This window comes from Phocoena sinus, chromosome 8 (assembly GCF_008692025.1).
Source record: "Phocoena sinus isolate mPhoSin1 chromosome 8, mPhoSin1.pri, whole genome shotgun sequence".
Lineage (NCBI taxonomy): Eukaryota > Metazoa > Chordata > Mammalia > Artiodactyla > Phocoenidae > Phocoena > Phocoena sinus.
This window is the reverse complement of record NC_045770.1, coordinates 108,451,362-108,464,241: the sequence shown is the minus strand read 5'-3', so window position 1 is coordinate 108,464,241 and position 12,880 is coordinate 108,451,362. Positions and strand designations below refer to the sequence as shown.

The 12,880-nt window shown below is 53.1% G+C and overlaps 1 protein-coding gene and 1 long non-coding RNA gene across 7 annotated transcripts in view; one reads left to right on the top strand and one right to left on the bottom strand.

Moving 5' to 3' along the window:
- KCNQ1 (potassium voltage-gated channel subfamily Q member 1) overlaps positions 1–12,880 on the top strand; it is a 352,233-nt gene that overhangs the window by 158,181 nt on the left and 181,172 nt on the right. For all 6 annotated transcript variants that reach the window (XM_032640194.1, XM_032640191.1, XM_032640193.1 and 3 more), the window contains one exon: positions 4,974–5,094. In XM_032640194.1, coding sequence (XP_032496085.1) covers positions 4,974–5,094 — 121 coding nt within the window. The remainder of the gene's footprint in view (positions 1–4,973; positions 5,095–12,880) is intronic.
- The window catches only part of LOC116757841, an 81,004-nt gene that overhangs the window by 33,471 nt on the left and 34,653 nt on the right, over positions 1–12,880 (bottom strand). The gene's annotated exons all lie outside the window — the stretch shown is intronic.

Sequence of the window (12,880 nt, the reverse complement as noted above, 5' to 3'; positions counted from 1 at the left end):
TTTATCTCTGGGCTTTCTGTCCTGTTCCATTGATCTGTATATCTGTTTTTGTGCCAGTACCATACTGTCTTGATTACTGTAGCTTTGTAGTATAGTCTGAAGTCAGGGAGCCTGATTCCTCCAGCTCCGTTTTCCTTTCTCAAGATTGCTTTGGCTATTCGGGGTATTTTGTGTTTCCATACAAATTGTGAAATTTTTTGTTCTAGTTCTGTGGAAAATGCCATTTTTAGTTTGATGGGGACTGCATTGAATCCGTAGATTGCTTTGGGTAGTATAGTCATTTTCACAATGTTGATTACTCCAATCCAAGAACATGGTGTATCTCTCCATCTGTTTGTATCATCCTTAATTTCTTTCATCGTCTTATAGTTTTCTGCATGCAGGTCTTTTGTCTCCTTGGTAGGTTTATTCCTAGGTGTTTTATTCTTTTTGTTGCAGTGGTAAATGGGAGTGTTTCCTTAATTTCTCTTTTAGATTTTCCATCATTAGTGTATAGGAATGCAAGAGATTTCTGTGCATTAATTTTGTATCCTGCTACTTGACCAGATTCATTGACTAGGTCTAGCAGTTTTCTGGTAGCATCTTTAGGATTCTCTGTGTATAGTATCATGTCATCTGCAAACAGTGACAATGTTGCTTCTTTTCCGACTTGGATTCCTTTTATTTCTGTTTCTTCTCTGATTACTGTGGCTAAAACTTCCAAAACTATGTTGAATAATAGTGGTGAGAGTGGGCAACCTTGTCTTGTTCCTGATCTTAGTGGAAATGGTTTCAGTTTTTCACCACTGAGAATGATGTTGGCTGTGGGATTGTCATATATGGCCTTTATTATGTTGAGGTAAGTTCCCTCTGTGCCTACTTTCTGGAGGGTTTTTGCCATAAATGGGTGTTGAATTTTGTCAAAAGCCTTTTCATCTATTGAGATGATTATATGGGTTTTCTCCTTCAATTTGTCAATATGGTCTATCACACTGATTGATTTGCGTGTATTGAAGAATCCTTGCATTCCTGGGATAAACCCTACTTGATCATGGTGTATGATCCTTTTAATGTGCTGTTGGATTCTGTTTGCTAGTATTTCGTTGAGGATTTTTGCATCTATGTTCACCAGTGATATTGGCCTGTAGTTTTTTTTGTGACATCTTTGTCTGGTTTTGGTATCAGGGTGATGGTGACCTCGTAGAATGAGTTGGGGAGTGTTCCTCCCTCTGCTATATTTTGGAAGAGTTTGAGAAGGATGGGTGTTAGCTCTTCTCTAAATGTTTTGATAGGATTCTGTATAATATTTTTAATATTATTTATTTTGTTCCTCAAATTGTTTTAGCTTTGGTCACTGGATTGACAGTTCTTTTGGGTTAGTTCCTGTGTCCATTTGATATGCCCTCATCCTTCTCATTTATTTATTTTTGAGCATTTCTTTCCTTTCTAACACTAGACAATACTTCAGGCTTATCTTATATTTCCACTGCCCTAGCCCTAGAATCACCATTCTATCAGAGAGCCCTGGTTCCTTTTCCTGGAGAATGGGATTTAGAAACCAGGATCTGGGCACTAGGTGCTCATTGCTCCACAGTTGGTCACTGCTTCTAGGGCCTCTCAGTGGACAGAGCTAGGAAATGTATGTATGTGAATAAGCCAAGTGTACACGTACATCTGTATTTATTTGTGTCTATTTTAAACTAAATGTAAGTTCATACTGATATTTCTGACCACAGGGTTCGTTCACCACCCCCTAACTCTGTTTGTTACTTTTTTTCTGACATTGAGAATCCTGGCTCCCATCATCTATAATTATTTACTTATTTAACTCAAGTGTACCTGTAGTACCCCTATGAGAAACAAACTTACCAACTAGAATACTGTGTTTATGACAGTTTTTTTTTTTTTTTTTTAACTTTAAACATATCCAATCAGAAGATTGTTTCCCAAGACTTCACAGGCCAGCTCCTTCTTCCCCTCTCCTTTTAGTGCTATGTTACGTATTCGTAATACGGAATGCACTCGTGACAGTATGCTTTCCATCCTGGATCCTCCAACAGGCTTATTTGGCGGGGAGCGGGGGGTTGCATATAGTAAAATTTACTCTTGGAGATGTACAGTTCTATGGGTTTTGACAAATGCCTGGAGTCATGTACCTACCACCACAACATCATACAGAGAAGTTCCATAGCCCGAAAAATTCCATTGTGCAACTCTTTTGAAGTCAAGTACTCCCCCTCCTCTAAACACTAGCAGCCATTGATCTGTTTTATGTCCCTGTAGTTTTGCCTTTTCCAGAATGTCCTATAAATGGAATCATATAATACGTAGCCTTTTGCATCTGGCTTCTTTCACTGCTTAGCGAAATGCATTTGCGACTCATCTGCGTTGTTGCACGCGTGAACCGTTAGTTCATGTCTTTGATGGCTGGATGGAATCCCATTGTATGGATGTACCACAGTTTATCCATTCACCTACCGAAGCGCATCTTAGTTGTTTCCTGGTTGGGGCAGCTGTGAGCAAGATTGCGATACACACTTACGTACAGGTTTTTCTGAATGTAAATCTTCAGTTCGCTTGGGTAAATAACTGGGACAGGGACCAATGCGTCACAAGATAAATGTATGTTGAACTTTATGAGAAAACACCAAACCCTCTTCCAACATGGCCGCACCATTTTGCATTCCCACCAGCAACACGTAAAAGTTCTAGTTGCTCTGCATCTTCACGAGCACATGGTATTGTCAGGCTTTGCCGCCTTTTTTCTTTTCTTGACGTAAAGTGAAAAGTAAGGCTCTAGCCTTATTCTTTGCCAAATATCCAAAACTGAAGCCATTTAAAAATTTTAGTCATTCTACCGTGGGTATAGTGGCAGCTCACTGTGGATTGAATTTGCATTTCCCTAACAACTACTGGCATTGGTTGAACTGACCATCTTTCCATGAGCTCGTTAGTAATCCATTTTAAAAACTGGGCTGTTAGCTGTCTTGTCAAGTTGCCACAGTTCCTTACGTATTCTGGATCAAAGTCCTTGACCAGACAAGTGACATGTAAACATTTTCTCCAAGTCTATGACTTGTCTTTTCATTCCCTTCGCAGTGTCTTTTACAGAGCAAATGCTTTTAATTTTGATAAAGTCCAGTTTTTCCATTTTTTTCTGCTCACAGACTGAGCTTTTGGTATCAAATCCAGAGACTCTCTCCTGTGTCTTCTTGAAGAGAATTTATAGTTTGTGTTTCATTTTTGTTTTTTCAGTAGGACTGCATACAATACCTTTACATTTTCATTTTCTGATTGTTGATGATCTCCTACACTGTGAGGGGTACGTGCTAAATGTATTAAAATTTGCACACACTCATACGTTTATATTTAGGAGATGGTTGTACTACTTTGGGGTGGGGAATCCTTTCTCTTTCAAAAAGCAAAAGATAGGTATCGCTTCAAAATCATAAAAAATGTTCTGTGACAAAACAACCATAATTAAGGTAAAAACACCAAAGATAGACTGGGGGACATACCTGTGCCTCATATGTAACAGGTTAATTATCTCGAGCATAGAAAAAAGAATTCCTACAAATTGACGGACAGAAGTGAGCAAAGGATAAGAACAGATAATCCCACAAGAGGAAAACCAAATAGCCTCCGAGCCACAAGGGGCATCCAGCATAGAAGGAAAGGCACCATGCCCGTCTTCGTCTACACGTGACGGGCCCAGCAAAGGCTGCCAAAGGCCTGTGCGGACATGGATGTGGAGAAGGTGGCATGCACACACACTACTGCTGGAGCCTAATTGATACGACTTCTTGGGAAAACAATCCAGCCACACCTACTAAACTTACCAAGGAAGCACCCTCTCACCTGCCTCATCAATATGTCAGGTTTTCGTAAAGATGGATGGGTGCATCATCGTCTTAAAGTAGCGGCTTAAAGCTAATGGAACCAAATGTCCGTCACACGTGGAATGTCTGAGTTAACTGTGGTAGATCTAAGCTACGGACTGTTACGCAATTACTAAAATAAGACTTAGATCCATGTCTAAATACCTGTAGAAAAATGAGATGGGCGCATTGCAGTGACAGGAACAGAGCCGTCACGTGTGTGTAAGTGCAAGTCCCGCCGGGTGTCAGCTGCTCTTGTGAGCAGAGGGATGAGCTGGGAATCTAGTTGGCGGTTAACGCTGATGACCTCGGGGAAGGAAGGCCTTCAGGAGTCTTTGAGCTGTGTCCCTTTTTACAAGTAATTCGTTATTTTACAACAAAAACTTTAAATGGAAAAATTAAAAAGGTCCAGATTGAAAACCAGGGGACTGGTAATTATTCTCAGTCAGCCCGGAACACCAGCACCTGCTCACTGCGGGTGGGCCCGGGAGTCTGAATGCCAACACCAGCCGTCGGGGTGGTTCCTGTGCCTCCCTCAGGGTGCGGGTGGCGGACGCGAGGGGCCAGGAGCTCTGTGGCTGCCCCTTCCTCCCCGGCTTGCGACGCTCTGTGAGCAGGAGCCCTACCACCCAGGGTCTTCACGGATGCATCAAAAGCCATCCAGCCACGTGACAGTGACAGTGTGGGGATGAGAGTCAGTGTCTTAGCAGACCTATGCTTGGCAGCTGTGTTCTATTCTTGACCTGAACGTCTGGTGTGAACCTGGGGAGAGGCCCAGACACCTGAGCTCAGCCCAGGCACAGTCCTCACGCTGAGGGGTGTCATCGGCTCTCAACTGCTCCTTGACCACTGTGGCCTCAGGCGCGCGGGGGCCGTCGGTCCCCCCCGCCCCCGCCAGTCCTCCGTGCCGAGGCTTCGTACGCCATCTGCGCTCCTCACCCAGCCCTGGGAGTAGATATCTTACCCGTCTGTGGGAAGGCTCCAGGGGCACAGGTCCGCCCCACAGCCAGGGTAGCAGCTTGGGGCGAGCATCTCAGCTCTGAGCAACCCTGGGCCCCCTCTGCCATCAAGCCTTCCATGGAAGCCTGACGTGCTGTCCCGCATCTTTGCCCACAGTGAAAAAGAGCCCCACGCTGCTGGAAGTGAGCACGGCCCATTTCACGAGAACCAACAGCTTTGCCGAGGACCTGGACCTGGAAGGGGAGACCCTGCTGGCGCCCATCACCCACGTGTCGCAGTGAGTGTCCGCTCACCCAGGGGTGATGAGCTAGAAGGGCGTGGGGCTCAGTGCTGGACCGGGGCTCAGGTCTCCTCACTCAGTGCCCACCGCTCGCCGCCTGCCCTCGGCAACCTGGGGCCACCGACCACTGGGGGCTGGCCTCAGTGCCCGGGCACCAGGCGGGGAGGAGAGCAAGGGCATTTCCCGCCGAGTCTGGGAACGTGATCCTCTTGTTTTGACTTAGGGAAAACCAGACTGATCGTTTTCCACTTGTTTTCGTGCTTTGCGCGTCTGAGAAGATTGTTTTTCTCTCCCCTAGCCCCCTCCCCTGCCCCCCAAAAAAGAGACGACTTTGTTTTTCGCATTTCCCCGGTGGAACCCTGGCCAAAGCCACGGGGCAGATGCCGACTGCTGTCTGCCAGTTGCCGCTGCTGTCCTCAGGGGCTCCTTCAGGTGGAGGAAATGGCTGATTTTCCACGCCTTCCAGTTGGCCTGCCCCCGAGGCACAGCTGGCCTGGGACGCATGCCTGTCCTCCCCCACCGTCGCGGTATCGCCAGGCCAATCCCTGGGGCCCGGCCATGGTGTGATTCCCCCCCGACGTGACTCAGTGCTCCCGGCTAGGGCGCCCAGTGGTGACAGCCTGTGGCGGGGTCAGTGGGACACTCGGGCCCATTCTGGCCACTGCCCCCCTGGGGATTCCCCTAGAGAAGTCTTTCTGTGCTGGGATGTGTGAGCGGCGCTCTCAGCCCTTCTGAGGGTCACTTGCTGGCCTTCTTTCCTTCTCTCCGCGGAGTCACTAAAGCGTGTTTCGGCTCTCCGGACTCTCTAAGGGTCTCGAGGTTGTCCTGAACCATGTGCATCTCTCTGGAAGTGAGGCCCCGGGCTGGCTGCCTTTGCTGCCGGCCAGGTGTGGCCTTTGCCCTGCAGATGACTGAGGACTCGGGACCCGAACCGCAGGGCCTCCTGGCTGCTCTGTAACCAGAGGACTGACAGAGTCGGGGAGCCAGAGTGAGGGGAGGGTTGGACAGTCTCAAGGTGGTACCATGATCAGACAGGAGGGCCTACCATCCTTGCAGGCCCCCAGGCTCACAGGGAAGTTGGCAGCACCCCATCGATAGCAGGGTGTGCACAGAACACATTCTCAGGCTCGGCGGGAGCCACCCAGGTCCCTGGGAAGCGGCGTTATTCACCCTCGTGGACTCGGCACCGGAGCAAGCTTCCAGGCCACCCCTGGGGATGTGGCTGTGACCCCTGGGCCCATCCCGGAGATGACCTGATAGGCTCACTTGATAAATGGGCAAGGGCGGAGGCGTGAGCAGTGGCGGGTGCCGGATGGGATGGGCAGGTGCAGGTCAGCGTCCCAAGGCAGAATGCCAGCTTACCACTCTGGCTGAGGCCTGTACCGAATCTGGGGCACAAAGGACGCCAGAGCAGTAAAGGTTGCAGTTTTGTGGCTGGTGTCTGCAGTCCGGGTGGCAGTCCCTGCTCAGAGCGAGGACGGCCGAGAGCCTGCTGGGAACCATGACCCTCACGTGGGCGGATAGCACCCAGGCCTCACTGTGCCGCTCAGCCTGCCCCTTCCTGTCCTCCTGGCCGCTCTCTTCCTGCCAGAGCTCACTCTCCTTTGTTCCCTCAGCTGTGGCCTGGCCCCCAGAACGCACATGCAAGGAGTTGCCCCCCGGGTGGACAGGGCCATCACCCACCATCCATCCAGCGGGGCAGTCAGTCTTCACCAGCTCCCCGGGCCCTGCGAGGCCCCTGCAGAGAGGCCCAGGGTGAGGGTGGTGAGGCTGGGGACCGAGGTGGCCCAAAGCCGAGCTCACAGCTGCCTTTCACAGTCCCCCCTTTTGAAGCGAGGTCCGTGTGTGTTGGCATCTGCGTGCACCACGTTTCCCAAGGCTAGAGGCCGCCCACCTGCCCAGGGAGCCCCAGGAGGGAACTCAAGCCAGTGTAACTGCACCGTCAGAGGAGCCTGGCCGTTTCTTGTCTTCCCTCCTCCAAGAGAGAGGCGCCAAGCTCTCTCTGCTTGCTGTGGGCCTGGGGCATCACCCACCAGAGAGCCGGTGGTGGGCCTTCTGGGTCTAGCGGTCCCATGATGTGGCCCGCTGGTTGTAGCAGGAGTGGTCCCCTCCAGCGCCGGTTGGGCCTAGGCAGTCCTCACCCGGTAGAGTCCTCGCCCCAGAACCTGTGAACCAGTACAGACCCTGGAGATGAGCCAGCTGGGAAGGTGGGAAGGAGCCTAGGCGTGGTGCTAGGAGGAAGGGTCTGCAGTGAAGGCTGGGAGCGAAAAGACCGAGGCTGCAGTCGAAAGGACACCTCCAGGCACTGTGGTCTGGTCAAGACAGAGTCAAGGTTGAGACGGCAAGGGATCTGCGTGCCCACGTCCTCAGTAGTCAGAGTACTGCTCGGGGGAGCCCAGGTGGGGAAGGGGGGATGTAGGCACAGTGAAAGAGATGGTGGGGGCCTCAGACCTAGGCGCCCCCAGGGCTGCAGGCTGGGTAGAGGCCCCACCCCACCATGGCTGGGGAAGGAGGTGGCACCGACGGGCACCATGCTTACTTAGGGCTGCGACTGCCGGCAGGGCAGGGCAGGGCAGGGCAGGGCAGGGAGGGGGACGGCCAGGCCTCGGTGCCCATGCTGGGGCCACATTCCTTTGCCTCCCGCACGGCCCGCCTGGTGATTGATGCCCCTAATTAAACTCGGCTCCAGCCGCTCGGGGACCCGTCTCGGCTCCTGCGGGCAGCTCAGCCCCACGGACTCCATGCGGGGAAGAGAGGGGCGCACGCCCTGGTGTGTGTAAGGGATGGGGGGTGTGCGCGGGGGTCTCACAGCGGGCAGAGTGGGTGGGAGGCAGTTACTGAAAAACAGATCCATTTTTCTTCAGCATTTTACTGATGTTAAATGTATTACCATCTTGGGCCAGTTCCAGGATTCAAATTAAAAGCATAAATAAAGACACATTTTGTTTCCATCTCAAGCTCTCCCCGCCCGCTGGGCCCCAGGGAGGTGAGGTCACTGCAGCCTTGATTACGGGAAGGTCCCTGGGGCTGGGCGAAGCTCCTCTTTCCGGGGCCTGTTGGCCGTCGGTGGAGCGAGGGGTCAGGGGATTGGGGGTCAGCAAGCCAGCCTGGTGCAACCGAGGGGGTCGCCAGCGAGCAGGGCCCAGGGTGCAGTGGGCTGGGGAGACACGGTAGCTTTGGGCACTCCAGCCCCACAGGCAAGCCCCTGGGCAGCTCCAGGGCCCTCACACGAATCTGGGTGGCCGGGCTGGAGTCTCACCCACACCTTTCAGGAAGATAGTCTTCCAGGGCCAGCAGGGCCAGCAGGCGGCTCGTCTGCATTTGTGCACCGCCCCCCCCCCGCCCCTCACCCAGTCTGGCCACAGGGCTTCCAAGGAGCAAGTGTGAGGCAGGGGACGAGGCATCTGGGGGAGTGGGGCATAGCGGAGCCCTGCTCCCCGGGAGCTGGGGTGAGTTCCTAGGCTCCTACCCCCTGAGGGGAGGGCCACCCCTGTGTGCATCCCTGTGCCTTGCACACGGCGTCCCATCTGGGACAGCCTTGGCACTCCTCTGCAGCCATGAGATTCCTGCTCATCTTTCCAAGGCCCTCTCAAGTCATCCCCTCTCAAGGAGGCGCAGGACGTCCACAGGCCAGGCAGCCGCGTCCTCCTCCAGCCCTGAGGCCCTCTGTACCAGCTCCCTGAGCCCTAGTACGGGGCCTGGGACTCCTTTTTGGGTACCTGTCTCCCAGGATCCTCGGCTCCTGGGGAGCAGGCGATGTGCGGCTCCCCTGGGCCTCTCCCTATCTGGCACCCCCTCAAGCCCCAGCCTGGAGGGAGCTCCAGGACTATGGCTCCCACCCCCAGGGCAGACAGGGGCCCCCAGCCAGCACCTCCCGAGGAGGAGATGAAGCAAGGGCTGTGGGCGCCTCAGCATGGGTGCTGGCATGAAGGGCCAGGGGCGGCTGGGTCAGAACTGGCCTCGGCATCAGGACCTGTGGCTCTGAGCTCCAGGGCTGTGTGTGGGCGTGGCCTGGGTACCCTTTCTCTCAGCAGCCTTGGGAGACTGCGGCCATTCCTATGGAGTCCTCCCCACGGCTGCAGTCAGCCAGGAGTGGCCTGGCACCCACATCTGCCCCACCGGTTGCATGTGGACACCCAAGACAGGTAGTTCAAGTGGCCAGACCCTCTGTGAGCACAGCAGCCTGTGGTTTCCCTGAAGGGTCCCTCCAGGAGAGTTGGTCCCTGGTTCCTCCATCTCTTTCATCACGGCATCTCGGATGGGCGGGATTCAGCTCTTTTTAACTAGCCACCACTCTGTCCCGCTCTGCAGGGGGAGGAGTTCGGTTAGCACCCTGTACACCAAGATAGGCACAGGGCAGGCCAGGGGTCTTCTAGGAAAGGAAAGCAGAGGGAAGGCAAGGCCAAGGCTGGGGCGCTACAGGTCGCCCACCAGGTGACCACAAGCAAGCACGCTCACACACACTCACACACACTCACACACACCCAGCGAGCACATACTTGCAGGCCTCCTGCGACATGACAGCCTGGAGATCCTTGAGCAAAACCAGCCCTGTGTGCGTTAATTAGAATTTCCATGTCTTCAACTTTCTCCTGGACCCTGCGGAATCTCACGCCAAAACGTTCGAGTTTCTCTTCTCCAGCAAGGCCGCTGTGGCCTGGCTTTCATCCACATCACTACTAATGTCTCCTGAAATCTGCATTTGTCAGCGAGGCCAGGGCCAGCCCCATGCCTTCTGGAAACGGGGGCAAATGTCACAAGGCTTGGTCCTGCACTCAGCTCCGTGGACCAGGGGTACTAGCTTTGTTGATGGGACTAGGTTTGCTTGGGACGTTTCAGAGACACCCAGGGCCCACTGCGGCCCACACCCATGGACCCTGGAGGCATCAGGCACTGCACCTCTGCGAACACCCAAGCCCCTCGCTCTGTTTCTCACCCTGCAAACTTTGGTGGGAAAGGACGGAGAGGCCTTTCTGGGGCCAGTGTCCGGGGGGATAAAGGAGGGGGCTTGCCAGGAACAGATGAGGCTAGTTTGTCTTTCCAGACCACTGTCCTGTCTTCTTCGGAGCTCCAGACCACCTCTGTCTGCACAAGGTGCCAGGGAAGCCCCGTGGGAGCCCGCCCGGGAGGGCTGTGCGAGGCTACATGAGTCACAGGCTCCCCGTCAGAGCCTCACAGCTCCGGCCAGGCGCAAACCCGTCTCTGAAATGCACGGGGGGATTAAATGTTCTCCTAATTAAATTAAAAGCGAGGCGGAGTGGCTCAGTGGGAAAGAGACGGGACTGGGAATCGGATGCCCTCAATCTGGCTCCCAGCCTGCACCAGCCCAGCTGCGGGCTGCCCCCGGAGGCCCCCTAACCTCTGGGAGCCTCGCTTCCTCCATCTGAGCATGAGAGGAGGACGCAGCCAGTCTCCCGGGGCTGCTGCTCTGGGGAGTGGGCCCACTGTCTGGGTGGGAGGCCCAGAGGAAAGCGGGGAGGCTCCTTACTTCCTCAGAAGCCATCCATAACCCCCGGCCCAGGCCCAGGCGCTCTCAGGCCCCGCTCGGCAGTCTCCGTGGTGCAGGCCCTCAGCAAGGCTAGCGTGGACCGGGCTAGGGCTAGGGTTAGGGTAGCGCTGGAGGAGAGACCGTCCACACCCTAGAAGTGGCTGGGGAAAATGACTGCACAGACCGCACGGGTGTTGATGTGGAGACATTTCTCGCCGTCGGGGAGTACCACACAGCTCCCTCTTGGGCTCTGCTTGAACCTAGAAGGGGAGACTGAGTCCCAAGGCAGCCTGATCAGGAAGCCTGAGGTGTGTGTCCCCTGAGCCGAGGGTGGAGGGTGCTTGTGGGCAGACCCAGCCCCTCTGCAGGCCTGGGTCGTCCATCTCTCAAGTCAAGTTTAGAAAGGATTGTCCTTGCACACAGGACACAGTTTTCGACTTGAAGGATGAAGCGCACACAGATGAGTACACAGATCTCAAGTGTACTGCTTTATGCATTTTCAGCCCCTGGCACTCATGTAACCAGCCCCCAGCTGAGCCAGCAGAACCTCCCGGGAAGCCCCTAGGCTCCCGCTTCCTGTCACTGATGCCCACGGGTAACCAGTGTCCTGGCTTCTAGCAACAGGACTCAGCTCTCTGCCCGTTCTTGAACTTTCTATCGAGAGACTCACACAGTGCACGCGCCCGTCTGTCCGAGTCCCCGGGAGCCCCGCCGTCTGGCTGAAGAGAGCAGTGCCTCCCTCTTTCCTTGCCGGCTGGCACCCCGCTGTGTGAATGGCCTACACTTTGGTTATCCATTCTCCTTGGATGGCCACTTGGACAATTTCCAAGGCAGGGTTGTTATCATTATTGCTAAGAATATTCTGTCTAGTCTCTGATGAACATATGGGCTGCTTTCTGGCATGTGCCTAGGTGCGGAGTTGCCAGGTCACTGGACGGGCTTGTTGACTTTCAATAAACATTGACTAACAGTTTCCCAAAGCAGGCATATACCACTTCCACTCCCACCAGTGGCATGGGGGCATTCTGGCTGCTCTGTATCCTAACACTGGGCATTCTCCATCACTTCCCTTCTAGCCATACTGGTGTCTGGTGGCATCAAATTGTGATTTTAATTTGCAGTAAGCCAATGGCTAATACAGCTGAGCCCCTTTCTACGTGATTATTGTTTAGTTGGATATCGTCCTTTGTAAAATGCCCACGTCGGCTGCCCACTTTCTATTGGGTTATCTTTTCTTTTGATTGTAGGAGTTCTATCTTTACCCTGGACGTGAGTCGTTGGTCAGATTATTTGGAATATATATATATATATATATATATATATATATATATATATACACACAACACCTCTCCCTCTGCAGGTCGCCCTTTTCCTCTCTCAAGGTGTCTTTTGATGAACAGAAGGTCTTAATTTTAAGGTGATCCAGTTAATCAAACATTTCCTCTCTGGAGAGTGCTATTTGTGTCCTATTTAAGAAACTCTGACTACTCCAAGGTCATAAAGATATCCTGCTTTTTTCTAAAGCTTTAATAGTTCACCTTTCACACGGAGAGCTCCAGTCCGCCTGGAAACAATTTTTGCATGCAGTACGAGGCTGAGGTCAGGGTACAGTTTTCCCCCATTTGGATATCCAGCTGGACTCGGCACCCTTTACTGAAAAGACCATCCTTTCTCCACTGCCCTACCATATCGGCATCGTTACAAACCAGCTCACTGTCTACACGCGGCTCTGTTTGTGGACCCTGTTCGCTTCCATGAGTCAGGTTTCAGTTCTTCTTTTTTGCCAGGGCCATGTCTCATCATCACTATAGTTTGATACCAGCCCCGGACAGCTGATCAAGCAGGCTCCAGCCAGTTCTCCTGCCTTGCTTGGCTGTCTTTGTGTGGCACCTGTCTCTCCATCCATGTGCCAGTTTCCACAGGAAACTTCTAACAGGTACGGCAGCTCTCTAGATGGCTTCTAACAAACAGGTACGGCAGCTCTCTAGATGGCTTCTAACAAACAGGTACGGCAGCTCTCTAGATGGCTTCTAACAAACAGGTACGGCAGCTCTCTAGATGGCTTCTAACAAACAGGTACGGCAGCTCTCTAGATGGCTTCTAACAAACAGGTACGGCAGCTCTCTAGATGGCTTCTAACAAACAGGTACGGCAGCTCTCTAGATGGCTTCTAACAAACAGGTACGGCAGCTCTCTAGATGGCTTCTAACAAACAGGTACGGCAGCTCTCCAGATGGCTTCTAACAAACAGGTACGGCAGCTCTCCAGATGGCTTCTAACAAACAGGTACGGCAG